The 27634-nt window shown below is 38.7% G+C and overlaps 1 protein-coding gene across 1 annotated transcript; it reads left to right on the top strand.

Moving 5' to 3' along the window:
• Positions 1-160: 160 nt before the first annotated feature.
• slc6a11b (solute carrier family 6 member 11b) lies at positions 161-27634 on the top strand. The gene is made up of 15 exons (XM_051415171.1): positions 161-442; positions 1145-1372; positions 2026-2160; positions 2512-2652; positions 2848-2929; positions 6323-6455; positions 9279-9413; positions 17344-17447; positions 17731-17855; positions 18953-19065; positions 19356-19493; positions 22809-22911; positions 23469-23569; positions 23954-24124; positions 25229-27634. Exons 2-15 carry the CDS (start codon positions 1162-1164, stop codon positions 25370-25372), a joined length of 1836 nt encoding a protein of 611 aa, XP_051271131.1. The 5' UTR covers positions 161-442; positions 1145-1161; the 3' UTR covers positions 25373-27634.

Here is a 27634-nt window from a genome sequence, read left to right as displayed (position 1 = left end):
AGCTAGTGCTTAAACTTACATGAACTTAACTTTTTCTCTAGTTTTGCCTGTCTCCCTATGTCCCTCTGCTCTCCTCTGCGCCGTGGTAACGCTGATGTGAGAGCTAGATTGGTTACCACATGGCTTTTATCCAAGTAGAGGCGCTTGAGAGTAGACCGCTTGGAGAGTGGGAGCGCAGTCGCAGGTTATCCATCGCCTGGTACAAGATCTACCGTCACTCTGCAACGTCTGGGATCTTCCTTTATATAGACGAGAGACGAGAAAACCACTTCACTCAACGCGGATCCAGATTGTTCTCATTTTCCTCTTTTGCCCCCTCTCTCCTGTTTTTTTTCTCACCCCCCTGATCAGGCTAAACCATCCTGTGTTTTGTAAAGGCAATTGTTATTGCGCATCATCGCGGGAGCCAAAAGGAGGTTTGCCACTTTTCCATAGGAGACTGGTGAGTAGAGTTAGATGTTACATGTCTTTGATTTCTATTTGCATAATTTCTGTGCCATACTTGAACGAAATATTACGGCCAGCTCTCCTCTTGGCTTTTCCATGGACTGCTTTTTTAGTTGTTTGACTTTGACTGAGTGATTCTAACTTCTTGTAAGGCTGCTAACTTGATGAATGATTATTGCGTTGGTGGATTTTAACGTGCGTTGTTACTGTATTTAAACAAGTTATTACAACGATATTATAGTGATATTAAGGTTTAGCTGCAGGTTACTAAAAACTTGTTTTTTATCTGCCCTCTCATATACATATACATCCCCATTCTAGTTGGACAAGATGAATTAGTGTCTGTCCTACTTTATTCTATTGTTGATATCGTAATCATTCAATTAATGATGTATGAATGAGGTATCACACTTAATTCCACACTGCTCCGTTTTTATGTAGAAGAATGGCTGATTAAAGGGCCACGCAGTTACATAACAAGTGAAAATTAATTAGACTGTTTTCACTTTATTTGAACCTACCACACAAATGTGGACTATTCAATGGGCGGGGTTTTGCATTAATGGGACAGTCCCATTTAGATTCAGATGTCCCAGGAAAGATCCAAATTCCAGAAAAAGTCAGCAAATCCATTTAAAGTTTTGGTTGTGAGGTCACCTTTTTAAAATCTTCTGTCCATGTGTTTTTTGTGTCTCAGCGGGCTGCTGGAGCGTCATGACAGCTGAGAAGAGCGGGCCCGTTATAAACGGTAAACCAGAGGATGGCAGAGACCCGGAAGGGTCCAGCTCCAGCCTAGACAACGCGGAGTACAATGAGAGGGGTCAGTGGAACAACAAGATCGAGTTTTTTCTGTCTGTGGCTGGGGAGATCATCGGGCTGGGCAACGTCTGGAGGTTTCCTTACCTCTGCTACAAGAATGGAGGAGGTAAGGATGTTTCTCTTACATGTGTTTGGAGGATGGACATAAACCAAAGAAAATAGTAGGAGAGGGATTTGTGTTAGAAAATCAGTGAACATTAAAACAAGTTCGCTTGCAGGAAGGTGGAGGTAGGACAGGTATGAATGGATACAGCCAGATTAGAAAAGAAACAAAAGCAAGATTACATCCTCTCTGATTAGATACATAAGTACAAGGATAGGATATGATTAATGAAATGTAAAAGACATTCATGAGAAATAGAGGTGAGACAAGTTCTTTTATCTTCTACTGCATCAAAGGAGGAGGTCAATTATGTAGTTGTGAAGTATCAAAACTAAGTATCATAATATGATGTGCTTTATTATTTCATCCATTATGCACACGTCATATCAATAAAAACAGTGGGTTCCCTCATTAGACATCATTAGTCAGCACAGTATGAAAAGGTCATCTTGCAGGATGAGCATGGCATCATAGTGAGTGCTTTCATCAGAACTGTGTGATCTGCTCCATACATTCATAAGTAGTAATGGAGAAGAATGATCGGTTTTGTTTTTTGGGTGGAGATCCTTTTTGAACCCTTATGCTGCCTAACTTTATAGTAGCTTTGATCAAGTGGTGTTCTTGTTCTGTATGCATTTTCTTTTGTGTCCATAAAGGTGCGTTCTTCGTCCCATATGTCATCTTCTTTGTGTGTTGCGGTATCCCCGTGTTTTTCCTGGAGACTGCCCTTGGTCAGTTCACCAGCGAAGGAGGCATCACCTGCTGGAGGAAAGTTTGCCCACTATTTGAAGGTGAGAAGAGAGTCATATCTTTGATCAGGGTGTGCCCAGCATTTTTAATAACTGAATAGAAAATGGGAAACTATACAGAGAAAAGGTAGTTGGGTTGGGTTGTGTCGGGTTGATGAAACTAGATTCTTGCATTCAATAAATACTACCGGTATTATATAAATATATTTTTCTATAATATGATCCTGATTCATTTATTAATTTTTACAAATTGTATCTGGAAAAACCTGGAAAAGCTACTGACTTCCAGAGGTATCTTACTGATATTCGTTACTGCAGCTGTGAATACTTGCAGATAAAATCCAGTCAGTCTCCTGCAATTTTTTCATTTTCTTTATCTGTAACCATTTTCAGGTATTGGGTATGCAACGCAGGTGATTGAAGCTCATCTAAACGTGTACTATGTAGTTATCCTTGCCTGGGCCATCTTCTACCTCTTCAACTGCTTCACCACGGAGCTGCCGTGGGCTGGCTGTGGGCACTACTGGAATACAGGTAGGAGGGGGGAACAGTGGATAAGAGAGGAAGTTCTTCTTGCAAGCAAAAATAATCATGTGCATCTTTTTTGTTTGTGGATAAAAAAAACAAAAACAAAAAACAATCTCCTAGGATTTAATCTGCATTGCCATATCTTCACCTATACCTGTAGTAAGCTCTCAAAAATAACAACACATGATTTTGTATCCACAGAGAACTGTGTGGACTTCTATGGAGAAAATGGCACCAACATTACAAACCCCAACGCAACTTCTCCAGTCATAGAGTTCTGGGAGTGAGTACATGTTTTATTTCTACTCTTTTTTTTTACGTTATCATATTCCGTCATGTTCCTTTGTCTTCATATGAGACTTCACGCTCTGTTTGTGTGTGCAAAGTCCTGTTGGAGAGCATACTATGATGATGGCCTTCACCTCTGTGAGTGTATATGTATATATATAGTATTAATGGTGTCACAGTCCGTCCTATAACACCATAAGGAGATGATTTGTCAGTTCAGTCATTATCTACTGCAATGTTGAAAATCAGAGCTTCTGACAGCCCCAGACTGTTTCACTGACCCCCCTAACCTTTCCCCCAATAATTAGTCAGCCCTTTTCATATTTGTGTGTCAACAGGCCATGGTAGGCCAGCTGTCTCCCAGCTAGAGCCATGTGTGTGGCAGCAGATCAGGCCTTGTCAGTGTGTAATGCTGACCACACTTCCTGTCTCGCTGCCAACGGCTATGTTTATACTGCTGGGTCAAATCTAATTTTTTAAACTACACATTGTGGTCAAATGGTTAAATTAAAATTGTGATCTATATTGTGATTCTTAAATTAAAATTAAGTGACATGATTTGAGTAACAGTGATGGAAATGTCATAATTGAGCAAACAACATAAACCTAACCCCAGAGAAAGACATGCCCAAAGGAAATGGCCAAAGAGCCAACCACCATGCTGTTGGCAAAAATAGCAACAGACCAGGCTTTGTTTAATCTATGCCAAGACACACTGTCTTGTTTTGTACTGTATATACAGCATAAACAAACATCAGAGCAGCAAGTTAAAAAAGCTGTATTTTGCCATCTTTATGGATCCTTATGTTAGTGCTCCAAAATTATGTTGCATGGTTTTATCATTCCATCTTTACACTTCCCAAAACACATCTTTTGTACATTTGTGTATTTTATACATATTTGCAATAATATCAACAGTACATCATGGAGGAATGATGTGTAAGGACAAAGTCTGAAATAAATTAAATGAACCTTAAAAAAAAACTGAACACAAGATATAAATGCAGACATAATGCTGCGCGCAGAAATTTTGCACACAAGACACGCTGTAGAAATAGGCAGAACTATGCATGCATCCGTATTAAAACCAATTTACATAGTTTGGAGAAAACACACAAGTATATTTACACACATTAGCGTTCACATCTTGCCCTTTCGGCTGACCAGGGAGGGACAGGGGGGCTGTGTTGGACCTATCCTGTGGCCGGCCACCAAGAACATGTCACAATGATCAATGGCTGGTCAGGAGCTCCGGGGGTGAACTCGGTGGCAAAGATTTGGCAGCACCATATTGCTCTGTGGTGTTGAATCTCGCTTCTCATCCTCCATCAATGCTGTTGCCTGGCTATGCTTCAACAAACAGGAAACACACCATCGCCAACAAGCTATGATGTCATAATCGCTGATATCTTGCACCTACACTGTTACACCTGTAGGCATATGATAAAGAATGTTTTAGTTGTAGATTAGTAGGCTTATAATATTGCATTAACACACTACATGGCCTCTTTTACACTCTACTGCTGAGCAGTATTTTAATATCAAGATCAAGATATACTTTATTTGTCCCCTTTGGGAAATTTGTTTTGGACTGCAGTGCAGTTCCACAATACATGAATAAATAAACAGCACAGAGCAATAACACATGCAATAAGACCACACAGAACATCTGTCACAATTCTCTCTTTACTACAGTACTGGCTGTATATATGCTACCATCCGCCTGCTGAACTCAGCAACTTAAGAACAGGCAGGGACAGGGTGGCTTCTCCAATGTGGGTATTTAGTTGGGTGGAGGAGGTAGTGCGACCAGCTAGTTCACATTTATGGACCACAATGCTGTGGATAGCTGCTTGACACATGTTATTATCAAACAAGGTGATGTGGAGTAAAAACCATGCATGAAGCCCTTTTCTTGACCATGGTGCTTAGACACATGCACATTGTCCTCCAAGAATTGTTGTTTAAATTCCAGGAGAACCACAGTGGTCAGACAGTGTTCTGCTGAACTAAGACCGGATTTGGCTCAAGTGTGAGTTGGTAGACTTGTCAGTGGTCTGACCCTGGACATGATTTTGGCACAAACATTTTGACGTGGAGGGCTTTCAGGAGCTGAAAATGCATGACTTATTTTAAGTGGTTCATGGCCAAAGGTGGAGAGCAATCCAGACATCTTCCTGCCTGTTGATGTTGACCACCACAGTGCAGTTGACCCACCAGCACACGACTGATGCTCAATAGCAGCTGTATCAGAGTAATCAGAGTATAAAGCAACATGTCATCTCCAGAAACATTTTATGACGCCTTTCCGGTCACAATGCAGCAGACTGCCTTTATTATGGAGGTTCATCAGGGATGCATCATTCCTTAAATCAATCTAATGTGATCCCTCAATACACTGACCACACTGGAGTTAAGACAGTTTTGAGGCGTAAGGAGGACCATGTGTTCCTCCACAGCTTTAACAACTATGGGAAGTCTGTTAGGAGGTCTGGCAGTTGGAAGAGCATTTTTCGCCTCACTTCCAGTTATCCGACTAAAGATACAGTGGATCCACAATTGGGAAGATTGTTGGCATGTCATCCTCACATTGCTCAAGACAAGTAATTCCACTATTGTAGCTTGCAAATTTGCAGTCTTATAGTTCAACCTCAACTTCCAGTGTCCAGGTTAGCAACAGAATTAGGATCAGCCATCATGGACAGAAGGGAGAAGTGGTAGTGTGAATCACAAAGAATGGATAAGGTCATTGTGTACTGCTGGTTAGTCCCCTCAAGGTTGTGTTACAGTTCTGTTGCTGGATGTATGGTTTGATTAGGACAGACATATTTATGACTGGTATTGTGTGACAGGGTACCCTCATCCTGAGTGACAGTGCAGGTGCGTGAATTAATTTTAGTGTGCTCCTCTGTAGTGGAGAACCAATAAAAGACAATGAAGGCCTTTAGTGATCAAGGCCAAATGTGAAATATAGTATAGGTTTGTTTCCCCATTCCAACAACTCTTTTAGTTGAAATGGCGCTAAAAATGCTGGAAAATCTGTTTCAGTGCACATTATATTGGACCATTAGTATATGCCAACTTCAAACCACTGACACGGTTTGAAGTTGAGGAGTAGAAATGCTATGTGGAGTTGGAGAATGCATTCACTGATATTCCTTGGAACTATGGTCAACTAGAAAAAATAACATTACTATTTATATTGAGCACTATTATACTCTCTCTGAGTAACAGCAATAACGTATTGCTTGCAGACTGATCTCGGAGAGTCAGCAGAGGCTTTACTTTTTGTGTTCAATGCTGCATCACCTTTTTCAGATCACACAAGAGTAATGAACTAAATCAAATTGTAAATCTCTAATCATCTGTGTTCTCTGTACCAAATCAGACGCAGAGTACTGAAAATATCAGATGGTATTGAGCACATGGGGGGAATGCGCTGGGAGCTGGCCATGTGTCTGGCCCTGGCCTGGTTCATCTGCTACTTCTGCATCTGGAAGGGACCCAAGTCAACTGGCAAGGTGAGACAGAGTAATGCATGGTTACTATTGTGCGTGTGAGTAAGAGAGTCTGTGTAGTTTCTATTTATTGCAATGCAAAGAGCTAGCACCACATGTCTTACTGCATGATGTTTTCACATGATGAACATGTGAAAATTGTATGTGTAATACTGTTACACCATCCAACAAATGATGCTGGAATTTGTATATAAATAATTAGGCATGCTACTTTGCTGTTACTGACAGTTTTTATTCACTTAAGCAGTTTTAATTTCCATCTTCCATCTAAGCAACCACAAGATAAAGCACTTTCCCATTCTTGTCCTCAAAACAACCTTCCCCCTGCAAACAGAGGACAAAGAGTCTTTTACTTCTACTTCTACCTTTCCTCCCATAACCCTTTCCATTTTAATGTCCTCGAGGCTCTTGTAGTGGCCTTGAGGAGGACAGTGAGGACTCTGCATCTTGCTTTGGGTGCTCAGCAGCCCTTAGGAAACTCCCCTCAGACTCAATGAGCCAGAATGAGTAGAGAGATAGAGATAGATTGAAAGAAGAGAGGGAAGAAAGGAAAGGGAAACAGAGAAAAGAGGAGAGGTGTGTGGAAAAATTAATGGACTCACATTCTACATGACGGGGGGAAAAAAACAACTAGGCGGCAATGCCTATATCTCCCTGAAGTGTCTTTTGTCTGGCTGGGAAGTAAGAGGGGAGAAGGCTTCTTCATGGCTGGGCTTTAGCAGCCGGTCCAAGATTGATTCCTGTATTCACTGGAGGAAAGGAGAGCGTTCATGAGGAGAATGCAGAGTATATCCTCAGCCTCCGCCTCTGCTGCCTCTCTCACTCTCCCGCTATGAGAAATTAACCACAGCCCGCTTGTTGCAAGAGAGAGGTGCTTTCTTCTCCACAGACCCTACAGCCCATTCAGTTTGGACTCTGCTAAGCTGTTTGCTTTTGTTGGCCATGTTTGCTAGCCATTCTCACGTTTAAGCCCTCCTGTTAGATTTACGGCGAGGCAGGGGCAAGTTTGACCAGTGAATTTGTGGTGGCTTAAATGTTTACCCGTGGTGAGCTGGAAGGAGCATGTGGAGCATCAAAGGTTCATGGAGAGATTGAATATTGTTCTTTTCATCTCCAGAGAGATGGAGAGAAAGAGCAAGAGAAGGTTTAGGATGTGTGATCGTTTTATTTGACAAATTAAAGGAGGGATATGCTGGGCAGGAGACAACTTTTTCCCACACTTTCCCTGTAGGCAACGCTAGGATTAACAGAGCTTAGACAGGACAGTCTCATTAAGTCTCACTGGTCCTTACTGTTCAAACACTACCGTGGTTTAATTTATTTTTACACTTTTGATTCCGGTTTTTAAGATGAAGGATGTGCAGGATAATCAGTAAAGCAGATCTTTAGTCTCCATTCATGAAACTGCTGTACAGTAATGTGACCAGGGGTGTATGGGTAATTGGATTGTGCATGCGTTTATGAGTCTGTGTTCAGGCGGGTATGTGTGAATGGTCCATTTTATCTGTGTCTGTAGTATGTGCACACCCATTTTAATGTTGTGAATGAAGTTGCGTATTTGTGTGTGTGTGTGTGTGTGCACTCATGCACTCCTGTTCGTGCTTCAAAGAGAAGCACATTTTCCCACACTGCCAGCATCACTCCTCTGGGCTTCTCCTGTTTAAGAGACGGGGCCAGAGGAGCCTTCTTTTCTTTTCAGTCTCCTGGCCCGGCTCTGTTCTGTCCTGTTCTGTCCTCAATTGGACTTTGACTGGATGCCAGCAAGCCAGGGGATGTATGTTGCCCGCCTCTGCCTTCCAAGAGGCCAGGGTCTTTGTTCAAGGGGTTTCTAAGAGTCTTGAGATGTCGAGTACAATTCTGCAAAACCTGAATAGTTCAATAAAAAAGGGAGTGTTGGTTTGATGGTTAGCAAGTGGTAGCTACTGTACTGAAGGTACTGTATGTTGCTATTGTGGAGCTGACTCCCCTGCTGTGCATGATACCCTACCTGATGTATATAAACACACATTTAACTCCAAAGAGTATATTAGTAGATATTTACCATTCCTGTAAATGGTGTCATCATTCCTATAAATGGTGTTATCAACTGCTGGTTAATGGTAAACTCATGTTCAGGCTTGTGACCCCTAAAACAAAGCAATACATGTATTTACTTGTGACAACTTGTCAGAAGTTACGGTATTACTTATTGTGCATTATTGCATAAGTTGTGATCAGTTGTAGCAAAGATGACAATGACTTTTCCGTTTTTAGATTGTTTCTCTTTAAGGAATTCAAGGAGAGCTAAAGCATCTCACAAAAATTCAGAACTGTGTTCAGTTCAAACTGTAATTGAAGGTTGCTTTACTTTCACATTGTGGCACATATGTGTTTGTGTGTGTGTGCAAGAGCAAGAATGTCAGTTGCAGCTCTATCCTTCATCTTCCTCACTTATCTTCCCACTCTTCTCTCTCCTTCTGTCTGGACATGTGTTGTTGTATTACTGTCATGCCCTCTCACCTTTAGGTCTGAGAAGTTGTTTGTTATTATTGAGCTGTAAGGGTGGCACAAAACAGCCACATTTTCCCTCCAGTTCCTGTCCTGTACTTGTGAAGCAATGGATGAGGAGGTGGCCATGTTGGTTAGAGCCCAACATTATGACTATTGTTGGCAGGTTTTCTTTGCTTTCCACGGCTTCACTTTGACATTATTTTGCATGCATCATATCAAGTTATGTAAGTAACTACTTCTGAAAGTTCTGAAAGTGACTCAGCATCACCTGTGTTTTTCTGAAATCTGTACATACATATTATAATATTCCTAATCTGTGCATGTTTATACCTGCAGGTTGTGTATGTGACAGCTACATTTCCTTACGTCATGTTGTTGGTCCTGCTGATCAGAGGAGTGACTCTGCCAGGAGCATATGAAGGCATCAAGTTCTACCTCTACCCGGACATTTCACGTCTCTCTGACCCTCAGGTAGGCTTGGGCCCTCTGCACCCTTCTTCTGCTAGTAAATGGGTAAAAATAATCTGCCTCCTTCAAAAATATAAAATAAGTTTAAGGGCCATTGAGATGTTGCCACCAACAGGTAAGAAAAGTAATAGGCATTGCTATTTTTCTTGCTATACACTTGTGTCACCTGTAGGTAATTAATGTTACAGCTACAGTGTTATCTTTCTTTGTATGCTTATAATCTCACTTCATCCCCTTTTGAAATTAATCAGAGGGATATTTATGGAGGTCAGAGTCCTTCATGTGTCATTCATAGCTGTTTAAAATCTTCTCAGTGTTTAAATTTAAAAAATGAAACCTTAAACATCCACACACATTGCAGATATAAAGAAGAAAAACAAACTACAGTTGTAACACTTATTGGCTGCAGGTGGCACATGTCTCATGGTTGCAGAAGTTATTACTGTCCTTTCTTGTAGATGGCACACATAATGTCTACAAATACGACTCTACTCTGCGGCTGCTATTATGTTTCATGTTTGTGCCGGCAAATGTTGGATACTGACTTTGGGATGTTTCACCTCAAAGACACTTATATAAGACATGGTTAATACTGTACATCATACACCTTTTCAAGTTGAATCAGAAATCAATCAATCAATCAATCTGTGTTTACTCCCTTGTTTGTTCTTGTGTCCTCGACTTATATTCAGGTATTTCCTAATGGCAGCTTAGGGCAGCACAATATTAATTTGATCGATTGACTTGCATTGTGCTAAAACTAACTGTCTTTGTCAGTTTACCAATGAAAGAGAGAAGGTACCAAAGTGAAGCAGTCAGGGTTAAAGAAACTACTCATGAGAATGAATTTATACCCCTGCCTCACACCCACCTGTCTGGAGCTGAGTAGCTGCCAGAGGGACAGGTGGTGTTGTTATTACTATAATGCGATGGGGGATCAGCCCTTTATTTCTTTATTTTTTATCTTTTTACACCCATCACTATTTATGCTCTGTACTCAAACACAAACACTTTCATGTAAAGAATACACAATACACCTGCTTGTTTTGCCATTTTATGTAGAAAGAAGCTGGTTGCTAAATGGTAAATGGTTTCTTCTTTGTCCAGCAAAAGACTAAAAATGGGCAACAATTTAATTTAGTCATAAACATTTGGCTGCATTTATATGTCTCACTTAAGCAGCAGTGATATTACAGCTTAACATGGAGCCACGATTGTCATAGCAGAGCTGACACTTCATGCTGGGGATGAGATGATTAAGGGTCAGGTAATCAGTGAGCTTCCAGGACCCAGAGAGGTTGAAAGATCAGGATTGGAGGCTAATAGAGGTGGTGCATTAACATATAACTCATAGAGACAGACAGACACAGAGTCACACAGAGCAGACTCCTTGACCTTGTCTGGAAAGGCAGACAGCTTGGGTCGCTAGGCAACAGTGCACGAGAAAATGTCAGTGGATGGGGTGTCATGACAACTGAATCGAGATAGATGGAGAGTTTGGGTGAGAAAAACAGATCAGAACACACTGACAGATACTTTTATTTATCACTCATAAAGCTGAATGTGAAATGAGAAATTCTGAAATGCAAATTTTATACTATGGACAAAATTGTGTGAAAACTATGTCTCTATATCAATGTCCCAGACACTTATTTCAGCCTTCATTCAGAAGCGTTTACCAGCAGATAAGGCTTGTAAGACTGCAGGTGTTGGGGATATAAAAAGTTTGAGACATTTCAGGAAAGTTTGTTGTACAGTTAATTAAGAGGACAAATGTGAAAAGTTTGAAGTGCATTCACATCTGAAATCTTTCTGACATGAGCTCAAAATTGGCCGTTCTTTAACTTACTTCCCCAAAGAGCCAATTACATCTTAGCAACTGTAACTTGACACGGCAGACCTGCCAATCTTTGGATTTCCCTGCACGTTGTAGTTGTACGCATGTGATTGTAGTCAGATCGATATTGTACATTTAAATTGTCTTTTTTTTTTTTTTTTTGCCATAACTGAAAACACAAGAACATTTGTAAAAAAAGAGGTGGCACAGTGTGTTCACCTGCTCTAACGTAAGCTGCAATCGTAATCTATTTTTATGTTCAAGGCCTAGGAGTAAGTTTGCCCTGGACATGCAGCTTTAGCCTAAGTCTTCTAGAAAAACATCATGTTATAGTCTTCAAGTGCACATTTAAGACATGTTTTACTTTATTGGTCATTTTTTTTAAAAAGAGTAAGCTGGAAACCTTAAAAAGTCAGCTGGAGTCAATGTTTTCAGCCAACTCATAGCTAGCTAGCTTGCCACAGCTAAATAAATAAATATAAAATCTACTGCCTATAGTTGTCATTTCAGCAGTCAAACACGACTTTTGCAGATATAACATCCTACATACATTTTGTATGAAATCAAGAAACTTAATTCCGGGCTTTTATTTACTTTAATCACTGAACTGCCTGTTTTTGGTACAGGCCTTTAATTCCTTTAGCACAAAACTCTTCCTCAGCAATAATGGGAAATACTATTGAATTGTTTATTCAAACCAGTATGAAACCAGTATGAATATTTTTAGGAATTAGGAATAACATATATATGTATATAAAATAATATCAAATACGAATCATTCATTTGACCTACATCCCATCTAGGCCAACCTCAAGCACAGAGAAAGAGAGCAAGAGCAAGGAGAGCATTCAAATTTTTGGTGGAAAGGATGAAAACTAAACAGAGAAAGCTGGGGACACTTATATTTTGCAGCCAGGAGAGCAGGTCATTTGAGTTGAAGACTAAGGCATCAGCCTAGCACAGTTCAGTGTGATACTAGTGCCTGTTTTCTAACCAGTCTGTAAATGTAGGCTACAGACAGACAAGGCTGTCTGTTCTGTTACACAACTTGTTGGGAAAAGCAGCTCCTTGTGGTGAAAAAAGGTGTTAAGGACATACAGTATGTTATGTTCCTAGCTTTGATGATACACTGCAGTATATGCAGTGCCACTTATTTTTCATATTTATATCCATGCATTTCAGTAATGTACAAAGTAAGCCTATAACAGGCTGTTAGATTACATGTTCTTTTATTCAGTAGACTCTCCAGCTGTTGTCCAGTGAGATGATTGCTGCATCTGTGACTTTAGTAAAGTTAAAGAAAGAGAAGCAGTGATACAGAAAGGACGTGAATGAGTGAGAAAAAAGGGATGGACAAACAAAGACACAAACAGATGCACAGAGAGAATGAAGGAGGGTGATAAAGAAGCGCTGCTGTTGGGCAGAGGAAGACATTACTTCTGACACCAATGTTAAATTAGCTTCCTCAGGGACAATCGGGGCTCTGTTCTGTTCACCAGGCTGTGTGGAGAGTGTGTGTGGCTGTGTGTCACCCGCTCCTTTTACACCCCTGAACTTTATCATGCCTCCTCTATTCTCTTCTTTCCTATACCTTTCTTTCCCTGGCTTTCTCCGTCCTTCTCACCCTCCACCCTGCACTGTGTATCACCCCTCCTCTCTACACTTCTCACACTCTCATACTACCTATCTTTCCATTCACCATAACTGAAAATGTGTTGCTATTTGTGTCTTTTTCTCAGCTACTCCAGTGCCAAAGCTATTGTCTCACCCTACCTTCTAACTTTTACTTATTTTCAGTATCAGAATATCTTCAGTAAAGAGTGCCCAGGATGTTGTTGTGTGGCACCCTTATTTCTCAAAAGAGACATCAGCAAGACAATAATGTGTGATTAGCCTACTCAGTAGATTTTTGTTAAAAGCTTATATGTTCATGTACAAGTGATCCCTCCAGGGTTTGTTGTTGAGTTCACAACTTACACGTGCAATAACTGATGTTTTGCCGCTTATAAAAAGCTGAAACAATACTTACTTATTGTCCCCTTATGAAGCTAATATGATGAATGTGTTAGCAAGCAGTTGCCTATTTACGCATCCAGCAGATATATACGTATATAACCTATATATTTAATTCCGTTAGTGGATCTCATTGAGCAATCATTAGCACCACTTAGCTCTGAGATAAGTCCGGAAAAAAATATCTGGCTCTTTATTTGCCTACTATTTGTTAACTCTGCCTGTTTGCCGTTTGGTGCTGAGCAAGTAGTGTACAGTGGGGTTTTAGAGCTTATTCACTCAAAATAGCTGGCTGCTGCCGCCAAAAGCAATCTTTGAGAGTGGTGAACCAAAACAATAAAATCAATTTTGATACAAAATAAGTACAAGGAATGTATGTGATCCATTGTGGATATAAAAATATTTGTTATCGCCATTTTAATAAACGTTTAATCGTTACGAAGAGAACATATAAAAGAAAAACATATAAATTCATACTAGAGGGTCAGTTAAGGTTAAGGGTTTTCCATAAACAACCAGTGTAATGATCAGTAAACCAATATTGTGAATATTAGCTAATACCCTATTTTTATTTAAATACTCAAAAAGAAAATTGTACCAAACCAACAAAAAAACAACAACAAAACTCTACAATACACTGTAATGTATTACTGCCTCTCATGGAGTCTTTTATCTCCGTGTTTTTGTATTGCAAGGCCTTTGAACTCTTCTTTGGTTCAACCTAGCTACATGTTTCTCTTAAATACCCTTTAAACCCCTGCCTATCACTATCCCACCCAACTATCTCTATAGAGTAACTCTCATTGACACCCTGTACTTGGCAACAACATCCCAGAATACTTACCTTTCTATTTAGTATATTCTTTGTGGTCATCCACAATAAAGTACCATCACCTTTTCTGTGCTCATATTAAATTTGAGTTTCAGAATGTATGATGCACTTGTAGTAGGAGACATTTTTAAAATATTTGAAAAAAATATCTGACGGTCAATGACAGTGAATAGATGTAATGTTTGTAGGTAATTGTGATGAACAATTGACAGTAAACTCTGGGCTACTGTAGAAACATGGTGGAAAAAATACTGGCAAGTCTCATACTGAGGTTACAAAAGTGTAACGATTCTTATATATTCAGGTAATTATACACTAATGAAGCCATAGTTATGCATATTGTATTTGTTTTCTGCCAATAGATCCTCCTAAGTGTGAACAGTGAACGTTTAAAACATGCCTGTAGGGGTTTATTAAGTTAAACAATATGTATGATTTTTTATCAGGTTAAGATGAGGTTAAGAACATCGCTCATTGACTTAATGTTGTAGGCTTGCACCATCTGTAAAATGTGATATAACATGATGATTGTCCAGTAAAGATACAATTACATTAATTTATGGCTCCAAAGTGGGTGGGTGAAATCTTATTGATTCCTTTCAGCCAAATGTCTTAATGAGGCACTTCACATATAAGTATCTAACACCTATGGATCTCATTTATACAAAGCGTGGGACGTGAGGAGCACCAAGAGTGGAACATTTACATTACAAGAACACTATCTTACAGTCAATAGCATCCAGCTTTCACACAGTAGAAACGTTTCCTGGAGCCACAGTCTCAACATAACCAAACACAAGCCGGGCCAAATTAGGCACAACATCAACAAGTGATTCTTTCTGAGCCTGGGCCTTTAAGGTTTCACTGCGCTGTGCGGCCATCAGCCGAGGGTGAACTAAAGGGAACATTAATGAACATTAGGAAAGAAAGGCCTGTTCTTCCACAGGAACAGTCCTGTGTTTGTGAGGTCACAGAAGTTACCGTGGTTACTCCCAGGAGGGAGCGAAGACCGTGCGTTTGTTAATTGTTTCTCGGTGGGGAAATGAGATTAGTGGCTCAATGGTGATGTGAGAGAGTTTTCAAAGAGCCATGCTGCATTAAGTTTGAATTCGCTAGCACTCCATGCTATCCTGTGGGTTCTAGGGTCCTGTGCTGCACTACAAATTAATTTCATGATGCTACAGTTTACTGCTGTCTCAGTGAAGAATCTTAACATGTGTAAATCCCCATGAAGCCCATGAATCAAAAGTACTGTGACTCATTTCCACATTATACGTGACTGGGCTAAAACAACTGATTAAGGTCTGGTTATATTTGCACAAAGGCTACTTATTCAAAACAAAACATTTAGGCCTAAAACTGACAATGTTACACTTAATTGTTATGCACTGAAACAGAGGACCTGTCAGGATGTTTCCCTTCGTCCTGCCTGTAGCGGGATAAGCTGCGACCCTAAAGAGGATTAAACTGCGAGTGAAAGTTAAGAACGAATTATCTTTAACAGTCCATAGGAAATTGCTCACACCCCTGCATAGGAATTTACTCAGACATTTCAGTTCGGCTGCAGATTACTGACCAACAATTCCCTAAATAAACAAATATAAATTAAATACATTTAGAAAGGACATTCATTAGTGTAACCCCCAAAATGTCCTTGTCTTGAAAACATAACCAACAAGTTCTATTGCTTTCCCACTAAGTGGCTTATAGACACATGGGCTAAAAGCCCAAATTACAACAAGACTTCTAATCTACAGAGCTAGGCTCTATGAGGTTGCACAGCAGTGCTTTGAGCCAAATACCAACATAACATTAGCATGCTAACATACTCACAATGAAAATGCTAACATGCTAATGGTACGTAGGTATAATGTTTACAATATTCGCTGTCTTATTTCTGTGTGTCATAATTTACGTATTAGCACTGAGCCACCAATAGGACAGTCAATAGGTCTGCATGTATTTGTATTTGGTGTCCTGAGGATTATCCAGGGGGAAGTTTCAAGTTTTTAAATGTAATTTTTTTTTTAACGTTTAACCCTCAACAAACATTCATCCCCCACTCTCTATGCTGTTCTACTGCCAATAATAGTTTGAGTTAGAGAGGTAAATAATATTGAATATTCAAAGCTCTTGCAAATAACTTTCACTTTGTGTTGATTCAGGCAGCCCCAGTGGACAAAAGCAGTAGTGTTTCTACCGTGTCATTTCATTGATTTCAAGTGGAATCTTACTGAATCTGATCCGGTAGCAGAATTGCTATAGCCAGTCTTCTCACTGATGGTCTTGTTTGTTTATGGAGGTCATATAGAGGCATCCTATCCTTGTAGTAAGTTTATATAAACTTTATATTATACTGTAGTTGTCCTCCATTAATCCCCACCAAACAGTAGACTGGAATGGAGTTAGTGAAGCACAAATGAATATTTAGGTGCTGGAAGACTTATCTGTATCTACTTTTGGATGTTAATCCATGATTCATGCTGCTCCACTGTGTGCCTCTCAGAGGGGAAAGAAATCGGTTGAGCTGAGCCATAATTTCATTACAAAGTCACTGAGATGATGAAAATCAGGTAGATGAGGGGTAACAAAAGAAAAGTGGGGTTTCATTAGAGAAGATAAAAAGTCATCTCTTGACATATCATGGTAATCTCTTGTAAATGGGAAAGCCTATTCTACTTATATTAATTCTGTGATTTAATTAATTTAAAAAAATCTCACAAAGAATTGATGTTGTCTGTGACAATAGGCTGAGAAGCACTGATGAAGTGGAAATTAAACCGTAAGCTGGATCAAGAGCAAAAACAATTACCAGATGCCTGAAAAGTTTCTGGAACTTTGATTTGTGTATAAAATATTTGTATGTGTACGGTGCATGTACAGACAGATTAAAGGAAACATCTAAACAAATGAGTGGCTAAAATGCTTACTTTTCCAACACACCTTTGTTGCATCTCTATCTGTCGCCACATGTTTCATATCTTTAAGTTCCATGTAAATCTCTCCAATAAGTGGGGCTAGGCTATAACATTTACCAGATCTTTACCAGATTTAACATCTATGGCAGATTTTGGATCATTTTATTGATATCATTTTGAAGAATTGTGTGCATCCCTCCAGTACAGTTAGAGACTTTACGCCTGTTCTGGCTGTAGGAAGAACAATTTACAAGGACATTTTATGTTGGTTGTTTTACTTTAATTTGTTACCATCTGTATATGTATTCTATGTTTATTCCCATCTTCCTTCAGGTATGGGTGGACGCTGGAACCCAAATCTTCTTCTCTTATGCTATTTGCTTGGGCTGTCTCACTGCTCTGGGAAGTTACAATTCCTACAACAATAACTGCTACAGGTAAGATAATAATATGGCTACAAATAAATGGATGAATGTTTTAGTATGAAAATTTTAGTATGTATACACTGTATGTTTGTCAACATAAACAATATAAGAATATGTGTACTGTCGATTGATAAAATTGGATGGATTTCCACATTCTGTACCATTTTAGTTTCCATTCATCACACAACTTGAGTCTGTATGATGCACAAAGTCTGTGTTGCCTCCAGTGTAAGGTCCACTGACGGCTTTACTGTAAGTGTGATCTCCTTCTCTTTCTCTCTGTCTTGCTCCTCAGGGACTGCATCATGCTGTGTTGTCTGAACAGTGGCACCAGCTTTGTGGCGGGTTTTGCTATCTTCTCTGTGCTCGGCTTCATGGCCTACGAACAAAATGTTCCCATCGAGGCTGTGGCAGAATCAGGTGAGAGAATAACATTTGTGTTTCTTAAGTTAGGTACCAGCTTCCAGAACTGTAATGTGGCTATACACTAAAGCAGATAGACCAGAGAAAGCCTGTCTGAATCTTTCTGCCCCTATCCACCATATTGTGCTAAAATGGATAAACATACCCAGTTATATAACTCCACACTCTTTACCTAGGCTCTTAGACCACCGCATTATGATTTATTTAAGTCAGTATGAATGATTTAGTGAATGTGACAGAGCAAGAGATTTTAAATGTTTGTCTGAGTGCATGGTGAGAGCAGAGCTTAATGTTTTGAATAATGTGTTTTTAAGGGTCTATTACCAAATGTAGAAGTAAAAATATACAACAGCCTGCAACCTCCTATTTTGAACCAATCAGTCTTATTTCACAACAGTATCTCATCTCATTCATGGCCCCGTAGACCCGGCATTGTGCCACTTCTGCTCCTCTGCTGTTTACTCTTCTATTTCACTTTTAGTTCATATACAGTATTTTGTTGAGAGAAACACTATTAAACACTATAAAACATTAAACACTAAAACTGATGCATATAATCAATATATGCTAGTAAACCATCACTTTTGAGGTTTACTAGTTTCTGCATTTTTTTTCTTCTTGATAATGTGTTAATAAATGGAATAATCCCATATGGACACTGTCATTTAAATGATAATACAGAGCAATACTCAGGCCCTAATGATTAAGGATGTCCCTTTTAACTAACAAAAAAAACATTTAACAGGAGAGACAAAAAGGAATGACCACACAAAAGCAGATCAGATGTATAAATTAAACAAAGAATAATATTTAATGGTAACAATAATAACAATGTAAAGCTTCACCAAGAGAGTATACTTCCATATAGATCAGTACAAATGACAATGGTTTACTAGGGTTTCTATTTATGTTTGCTCCTAAAATACTGCTATGAAACTACAGGCACTGTCAATGCATGGATAAAAGCCCATCAGCTGATTACACAAAACAGATGAGCTTTAAGCAAAAAAATAATAGTAATACAAAAGCAAAGCAAAATAACTTAACTCTCACCTGCTCTAAAAAAACGTGTGTATGATGTTTTTGTGATGCAGGTCCTGGTCTTGCATTTATTGCATACCCCAAGGCTGTTACTATGATGCCTCTGTCTCCACTTTGGGCCTGTCTCTTCTTTATGATGCTCATCTTCCTCGGTCTTGACAGTCAGGTGAGGACCACTGGAGACTTGATGTTTTGGCTCAACTTACTCTGTTTAGCCTACAACAGTTGTTGTAGTGTTCATTCAGCATGTAGAATTATGTATCAGTATTTCTCATGTTCACATTTGTAAAAGCAAAAACCAAGCGTGTATTTTTATTTATGATTGGTGCTCATGATCACAATTTGAACACCATATTGTCTTGTCATCCAATTTATTAATCAACAAGGCTGTTTGATCAGTCCATTCAGATCATTATCTTCCCATTTTATAGAAGTAACATCTTTGTTATTTTGCAGTTTGTGTGTGTGGAGAGTTTAGTGACAGCTGTGGTGGACATGTACCCAGAGACCTTCAGGAGAGGCTACCGCAGAGAGCTGCTGATTCTGGGCATGTCTATAGTCTCCTTCTTCATAGGACTCATCATGTGTACAGAGGTAAGACTCACCTGTAGTGACATCATTAGAGTTAAAGGTAACACATATCAAGTTTATGTTTACTTTATAATCTTAAAACCTAAAAATAAAAATAAAAATTCTTAATTTAGTTCTGTCAATACAAGACATATAATATTTTCATATGCTCACAAAATGCACTACTAATGTTTAATCTACCTAATATTACGTAATATACCGTCAAAGTTTACTCAGCCTTATTTTTTGGGGAGACTGGTTGTCTACCACTCATTTCAGCTGTGGAAAAACAATTTTTTTTTTTTTTTACCTTTACCATGTTCATCTTTTATTCAATATGCAGACATATCATCATCGCTGTCATTATCATCACCATCATCATCTTCATCATCACCAATTTACAAGTCTGAGATGAAACCCAGCCAGGTACATTGGCTAGATCACTGGTTCTCAAACTATGGTATGTGGAGGAATCAATGAAATGTTTTATAAATAAATATAATAATAAATGATAAATACATTTTAAGAATGATTTCTTTTTTAAATTTAATTAATTAATTCAAATTATATACCATCAAAATACCACAACATTTGATTGAAAATATTTGAACCATAAGATCTCTGAAATGTAATTTCAAATAAGTTTTACATTTCCTGAAATATTTTGTTTCAATATCAGCCTGCTACATTGACACTTTCATGCACGTAGTGTGTGCATACATCTGTAATTGGTTATGAACTACCATGTGATGTGGCAAGATAGTAAGCAGAGGTAAAATTAATGGTTCCAAAACACTGCAATTGTGGCTCCAAGCGGGAACTATTAGGAAGAGATGTGAACTGTTCAGAATTCAACAACAGTCAACAATAAATAACCTTATAAGGAATAAACCTGCCCCCTCTGTGATTGTTCGTATGCCTACGTTATGGTGTTTTAACGTTGGCAATAATGGTGGCACTTGGAGAGCCTAGTGTTTTCTGAGGTGGTATGCGGTTTAAGAAGTTTTAGAAACACTGTTTACGATAAATGGTCAACAATATGATATATGAAAAAATGTGGATCTATAAGTTTACAATAGTATCATGTGATCCGCTGCCTTCTGCAGTTCAGTGTTTATAAACCTGGGGATCTGTTCCTCTCGACACTTTGGTCAAGTTACCCATCTAGAGCTGTATTCATGTCACCAGCTCTGCTGTGCTTTTAAGACCTTTCATCTCTATGTAGTAATAATGGAAGAGAATTTGGTTCCTCACACTATAAAGAAGGTCTTTCATCCACTAAAAGCTTTTCATGTATCCATATGCGCTGCTCTCCATCCACCCCCACTGTAAAATGTACTGTACTGTTCTCTAGTGGCCCATAATGGCCGTGAAAGAAGAGTTTAATGCAATATTAAAGTACAGCTCTCTCTCAGTTTTTTGTCTGTTATAGACAGCTGCATTGTCCAATGACTTGACCCCTGTGTGTCATTCCCTGTCAACACTTCATAAAAAAATGCCAATTTCTACCTCTGCTTTTACCCCTTTTTCAGCACTACATGCACTCTAGACACTTAAGTCCTCTTTACGGCCTTAGAGCCATCATGAATAAAATGTCACAAGAAGCCTAGAGTAGGATTAAATCACAGTTCAAAAGGTCCTCTGGGAGTGTAGTTCAATACCTGGCTATGACCATGGGCATAAAGACAATTACTGAGACATTTTGACGATATTCTTATCTGTTTATGAGTACAGTGGTGTAACCCCACTCTCAGATTCATGTTAGATTTTATTCATGATGACCCTTTTAGTGGAAGAAGAAAGAACAGATGAGTTTTCTTAAGTGGAAGTTGGATAGCTAGGAGGGATTATAAAATGTGAGCATCCAAATTGATACTGTAACAATGGAAACTCTTCCATTAAAAATGTTTTACTTAAAAGCTGAAGTATAAAGTTGTTAAAGTATAACTACTCATCATGCAGAATAGCCCATTTCAAAATAATAAATAGTATATAATTAGATTACAATTATTGATGTTAATTAATGTGTAAGCATCGCTTTAATGATGAAGGTGGAGTTTTATTTTATTATTTTTACTTTATTTACTGTTTTGTAGCTTAATCTATAACAAAAATCACACTGATCATCAGAATAATAATTCCCATCATAATACATCACTATTTGTTGATCAGAATTTGTATTAATAATCTGAATCTGCCAGTAACTAGAAACTAAAGCTGTGAAATCAATGTAGTGAAGTAAAAAGTACAATATGTCCCTCTGAATTTTAGTGGAGTAGAAGTAGCGTGAAATACTCAAGTAAAGTACAAATATTCAAAACTGTACTCGAGTATAGCACTTGAGTAGTCTAGTTACTTTCCACCGCTGTTGATGCACTCTCATGTCCGTCTGTCCAAAGCTACAGCTAGCAGTCGGTTAGCTCGGGTTAACCTGACAACAAACAATGATGAATCTAGAAGTCACGGTGAGGTTAAATTGTATGAATAAAGCGAAATAAAGTACGCCGACTTGTGAGCATTAGAGATGCTGGTAGACGTTGGGTTTTTTAAATGTTTTTGCAGAGAACAAAAACATAATAAGAGAAAGCTGTTGGCTGAAGTTGCTTTTGTGCCGTGCTTCACTTTAATAGTAAATTATGGCTCATTGAGAACATTTTAAACAAAATAGTGTATAGTTGGGGTTTAAATATCTCTATAAGAGATAACAGGCAATGACAAAAGACAAAAAGCAAAGCATTCTACATAGTTTTATTAATATACATTTGGTGGTATCTAGTGGTCGACCGATATGGGTTTTTCACTTGCCGATGCCAATATTTAGAGAGCAAGGCTGCTGATGGCCAATATAGAATTTAATCATATAAAAACAAAGAAAAATCATGTATAATTTTATTCTGTTCTATAGAAAATTAATGCATATTCATTCATGCATGAAAGTTATAGTACAGGGCTTTCCCCACCTTCCCAAACACTGACAAGGCTGCCTGCAGATGTGTCTGAAGACATTTCTTTCCATCAGCCTCGTGAGCGCAGACGTCAGCCGATGTGGATTATCTCAAAATGCCAAATAATAGGTTGACCGATTAATCAGTCTATCACTAGTGGTATCAGTTTAGTACTGGGTATTTCTTGAGGCATTGAACTGAGGTAATCTTGAGACAAATCCTTATTTTCAGAAAGAAATAAAATGCAGAGCTGCTGTTTACATTGATTTACTACATATCACTATGATAATGGTTCCTGACAACCAAATTTATTTCATATTAGATGTGATCTAACTGGGTCTGATGCTCATATGGAGGTTGTGACAGAAAACTGACACCTGTCTCGTCCTATCAGGGAGGGATGTACGTCTTCCAGCTGTTTGACTCGTACGCTGCCAGCGGGATGTGTTTACTGTTTGTGGCCATATTTGAGTCCATATGTATCGGCTGGGTCTATGGTAAGATATCTGTCTCAATTTGAAACCTAACCAGAGCTCTCAAAGTGTTTGTTTTCCATTGCTCAATCTTGTTACTTCAGATAATAGTGGTCTGTCCTCTGTCGACTAAATGGCTATCACACATTTCAGCACAGAAAAACAGGCTCTTGTACAAATATTACATTATGCTTTTACCCTCCTTATCCAACCATATTTCTTCTCTGCCCTCTGCTGGAGAATGAGCTCAAACACATGCATCATTCACTAAATGTTATTCAGGTTGACAAACCTTTTTATGAGATGTTACATTTTGTTTTACACTATTATCTTCCTAATTTAAGAAGATTATTTAACAACAAACCAAATTCTATTAACTAAATAAGTAATATTTTACATGCAGCAAAGCAGAATGATTTTGTTTATCTGCAAAGAAAGTTTCAGTTCAACAGTTTTAGCATTTTATTCACATCTAGTCAACATTTCTGTTCAGACGGCCATATACTGTCAAAAGACATCAATTGCGTCATTATTTGGATGTTACATGCAGATACCCTGAGTGACACTTATTTGTATTTCAGGTAGTGACAGATTCTACCTAAATATTGAGGACATGATTGGCTACAAACCGGTCTTCTTCATTAAGTGGTGCTGGATGATCCTGACCCCGGGCATCTGTGCTGTGAGTTTCACTGCAGACACAAAGAAGAGCAGCAGTAGCATTATTACAGCCAACAACTTGAGGACAGTGATGAAGGACAGGCTTGTTCAGTTGTATCCTGTAGCTGTTACCATACAACCAATTACACCAGAACCTACAGTTTTATGTTTTAAATACTTAACGGTCAAGCACAACACCGGTTTTGCAAATGTACATACACAATACTTTCAGAAACATTGCATGTTTACACAGGCTTATTATATTCTATTTAATTGTATTATTTTATTATAATATATTGTATTTGGTTGTATTTTATTCTATTTTATTCACTACATTCCCCTGTGCTGTTGTGACAATTTATCCTACAACATTTACAAACAGAATGTAAATTTTTGTCTATTGCAGGCGATTTTCCTCTTCTTCCTGATTAAATACAAACCACTGAAGTACAACAACGTGTACACCTACCCTGACTGGGGCTATGGTATCGGTTGGTTCATGGCCATGTCCTCGATGGTCTGCATCCCTCTTGGGATGATCTGGATGATCTGGAAGACTCCTGGCACCTTCTCTGAGGTAAAAATACACACAAGGACAAATTTTGCACTTAAGCCACAGTATTACACAAGGATGGCTTTCTTCTTCAAAAAGCAAAAGTGTTATCTTGGTTTGAAGACAGTAGAAAGATATAAAGATCATAGAAAGATTTATTCTTTTGTATTTATCTATTATATAATGTTCACAAATCTAACCCTGTGGCAAACATTGTTAAAATGCAGTGTGGATGATACAGACTTACAGCTTAGTCAGTAAATCAAGTCAGCCAACATCTCAGTGTGACCAGATGTTAGAATTCATTTTGTTAAGAATTTCATTTACAGTAGTTAAAGCCATGGAAGCAGAACATTATTAACTGTTTCAAGGGAGAGGTTATACCTGTATCACCTGCACTCATAGAAAGAGTAAAAAGAATCCAGCTGTTGTATCTCTCCCATCTGACTTTCTCAGAGGGATTGTGTCACAGTTGGATGAACTCCCATTGGATCAAATAAACAAATTGCAGGTTTCTGATGTGAGATGATCAGTTGTGGCCTCTGGCATTTGGCAGATTGATTATATCAGTGACGTTTTTGTCATCTCTAATAAAATTTTACATGGACTACAAATGGTAAACTTGGTGTAGAAATCTTAAATGCCTAGATTAGTGACAAAATTGATTTCTTTCATTTGGATGTATCTGTATGTTTGAATACCATATATTTGTCAATGCAGTATATTGATATTATAGTGGCTATTCAGTTGGTTAACAAGCTAGCTGGCTAGTTAGGATGAAGTTTGTCAGATTCCTGGAAGACATACATATTATTTGATATATAGATTTATACAGTATGTTATGTTACCAACAGAGTGCCTCAATGCTCTTCTATTCACTTTGTACTTCTAGACTAAATAACAAAGAACGAAACTAAAATAATAACCATTCAGTCTAATGTTTTGCACAAATTAGATAACGGTTAGTTGTTACACAGCCACAAAGGGTTAGGGTTGTTTATTGGTGCTTATTTAAAGCAGTATGATTATATGCATACAGTAAGATGTGTGTGCTCAATGCTGCTATTAGAGGTAATATAGTGGTGGACGAATTGGAGATAACCTCTTGTCTCTCTATGCTCTCTGCAGAGAATGAAGAAGTTGACGACTCCCAGCAAGGACCTGAAAATGAGAGGGAAACTCGCCGCCCTCAGTCCCTACGCTGCCAACGACGCAAAACTTAAAGTTGACGGAAAAATATCCACCATCTCAGAGAAGGAGACGCATTTCTAACCGACCCCTTGACTGTCCGACCAAGCTGCCTGCCGTCTTCACAATACGCCCAACAAACTACTGCAAACAACAACAACATTATCCACCACTACACAAAAGAGGAAATTAAACAAATGACTTGGAGTGTTATTTTTGTTTTGTAAAAAAAAAAGGGAAAAAAAGGAAAAGCTATCACATGATTATGTAGTCTGCTTCTGTTTTGCACAAACCTTTATAACACATTTGTTGTTTTCTGTTAACATTGTGGCTAAAGCAGCTGTTTCTTTCTTTTCTAACCATTAATATTTTTAAATCTGTTTGATGACATACAATATGGTTAAAACATGTCCTGGTACCTTGTCAGTATTGGTCACACTAGTGTCTGGGCCTTTAGAACAATACCAACGTGTTGTGTTGTAAAAGGCTTACACTGTACATTTATTGGCAAAGTGCTGTGCCTCTCTATTAGGTACTAGGTACCCAAATGTGACTATCTAAGATGTAGCAGCTTGGGGACCATTCTACATAGTTTAGTGTGTAAGGAGAGGATACTGCAGTATGTGTTAGTACTGAGGCTATAGGAGGGCAAACCCTGAATACTCCTTCATTAAAACTTTGAGCTGTATATAAAGAGTTTTGCCATTGAAATCTCAGATGTTTTCTGAACCAGCTGTGACTATAAGGGGCTGTGGAACATTTTAAGGCCTTCAGTGATTCTTATTTACTTCAATTCAATGTTGTCGCTCAGCAACAGACACACTTACTGGATGTAATTGAATGATATTATTAGGTTATTGTTTATCGTGTTAGGATAGATTGCATCCTTGAGGGCTTTGCACTGCTCTTTCTAAACCTCTGCTCGGGAGGTAACATTGAAAGGCAAATAAATTGAGGTCTAGAGTTTTAACACTGTTAGACCAAAATCTCTAATTTAGCATCTCTAGTTTTGAGCCACAAATCTTCACATGGCTACAAATAGCAGTGAGTGACTTGCAGGCTGAGTCTAAATACACACCTCTCTCTCCTCTAGCTGCCCTCCTATAAGTCGTGGGTATCTGTCATTTCACAGTAATTATGCTGAGCCTAACACAGAGTGACAGACAGACGTGCTTCTACCCCTGCATTTTTATTTCTTGCTCCGCCTGTAGAGGAGAAGATGGACGCCCATCAGATGAGCATTTCAAAACCCATCCGTCTTCTTATCCCCCTCTTTTTATTCTTTCCCATGTCCCCTTCTCTCTTTTCTCCCGCTGTCCTTCCTCCTCTTCTTCATCCCCTGCTTGTCTGCCTCTGTCAGTTTCTTTCCACTTCTGTCTTTCTGTTCATCACGTGGGGGGGCTTGAGCAATGACACACATAAAACCGTGATGCTGCTGAATGCTTTGTATTTTTCATCACAGACTTATGCATCTGCGATAGACTCGCTATTGATTAGTATTTCTGTGACCTTTCTTCTGACATTGTAAAGCATTAAACCTCACTAAAGAAAATAGATCATTTAATTTTGCTGTCTGAGCCACTGCAGGGGTGAAAGCACAGTCTGCCCCTGTCATCCATTTAATTGTGGTAAGAGTCAATGAGCTGGTCTCATTGTTCAGATCAATCTCAGTCCATTACAGCCTCATCCAATCAGCACTCGAATGAGCTTTGTCCGACTTTCTCACTTCCCTTCCTTTCTTCCCTCTGTCCTTGTTTCCTGATGAAAATGCAATCAGAGGAATGCATCTGAGGGGATGAAACTCAAATTTCTCTCTTTACAGTTTTTCAGGAGGAGGCAAAGAAAGCAGGGGAAGAAATAAGGAACTGATGAGCTGAGGAAGTGCGTGATCGAGTAAGTAATGAGGGAAATCGAGGAAGTGATTAGTGACTGAAGCCCCTCCTGTCTAAGCTGTGACATCCTCTTAAACATGTGATTGGTCCCTCTGGTGTGGTTGCATTATGACATTATCACCTCCTCACTGATGTTTGTGCAAAGCTAATAGTCGTGTGCATCAGAAAATAATAGTCTGCTGTTTAACACTGATCATGTTGATGTATATTTTTACATCTCTTTCTAGAAATCTGTGGTCTATTTCTTGAGATGAAAGATGTTTTAAAAGAATTGCTGTATTAAAAAGAATACGTCCTTTGTTTTGACTTTTGATATGTCGCTCAAAAGATCCTGTTATAGAAATATAATGAAAGTGGTTTTACTGTTCTGTACTGTTCTACACACATTTTGGTATTCACAGGACACATGAACTGTCTGCTTACTCATTTTTAAGAATAAATATTATAAAGGAAA

This window comes from Dicentrarchus labrax, unplaced genomic scaffold (genome assembly GCF_905237075.1).
Source record: "Dicentrarchus labrax unplaced genomic scaffold, dlabrax2021, whole genome shotgun sequence".
NCBI lineage: Eukaryota > Metazoa > Chordata > Actinopteri > Moronidae > Dicentrarchus > Dicentrarchus labrax.
The sequence above is the reverse complement of the archived record's forward strand: the minus strand, read 5'-3'. Positions and strand labels throughout refer to the sequence as shown.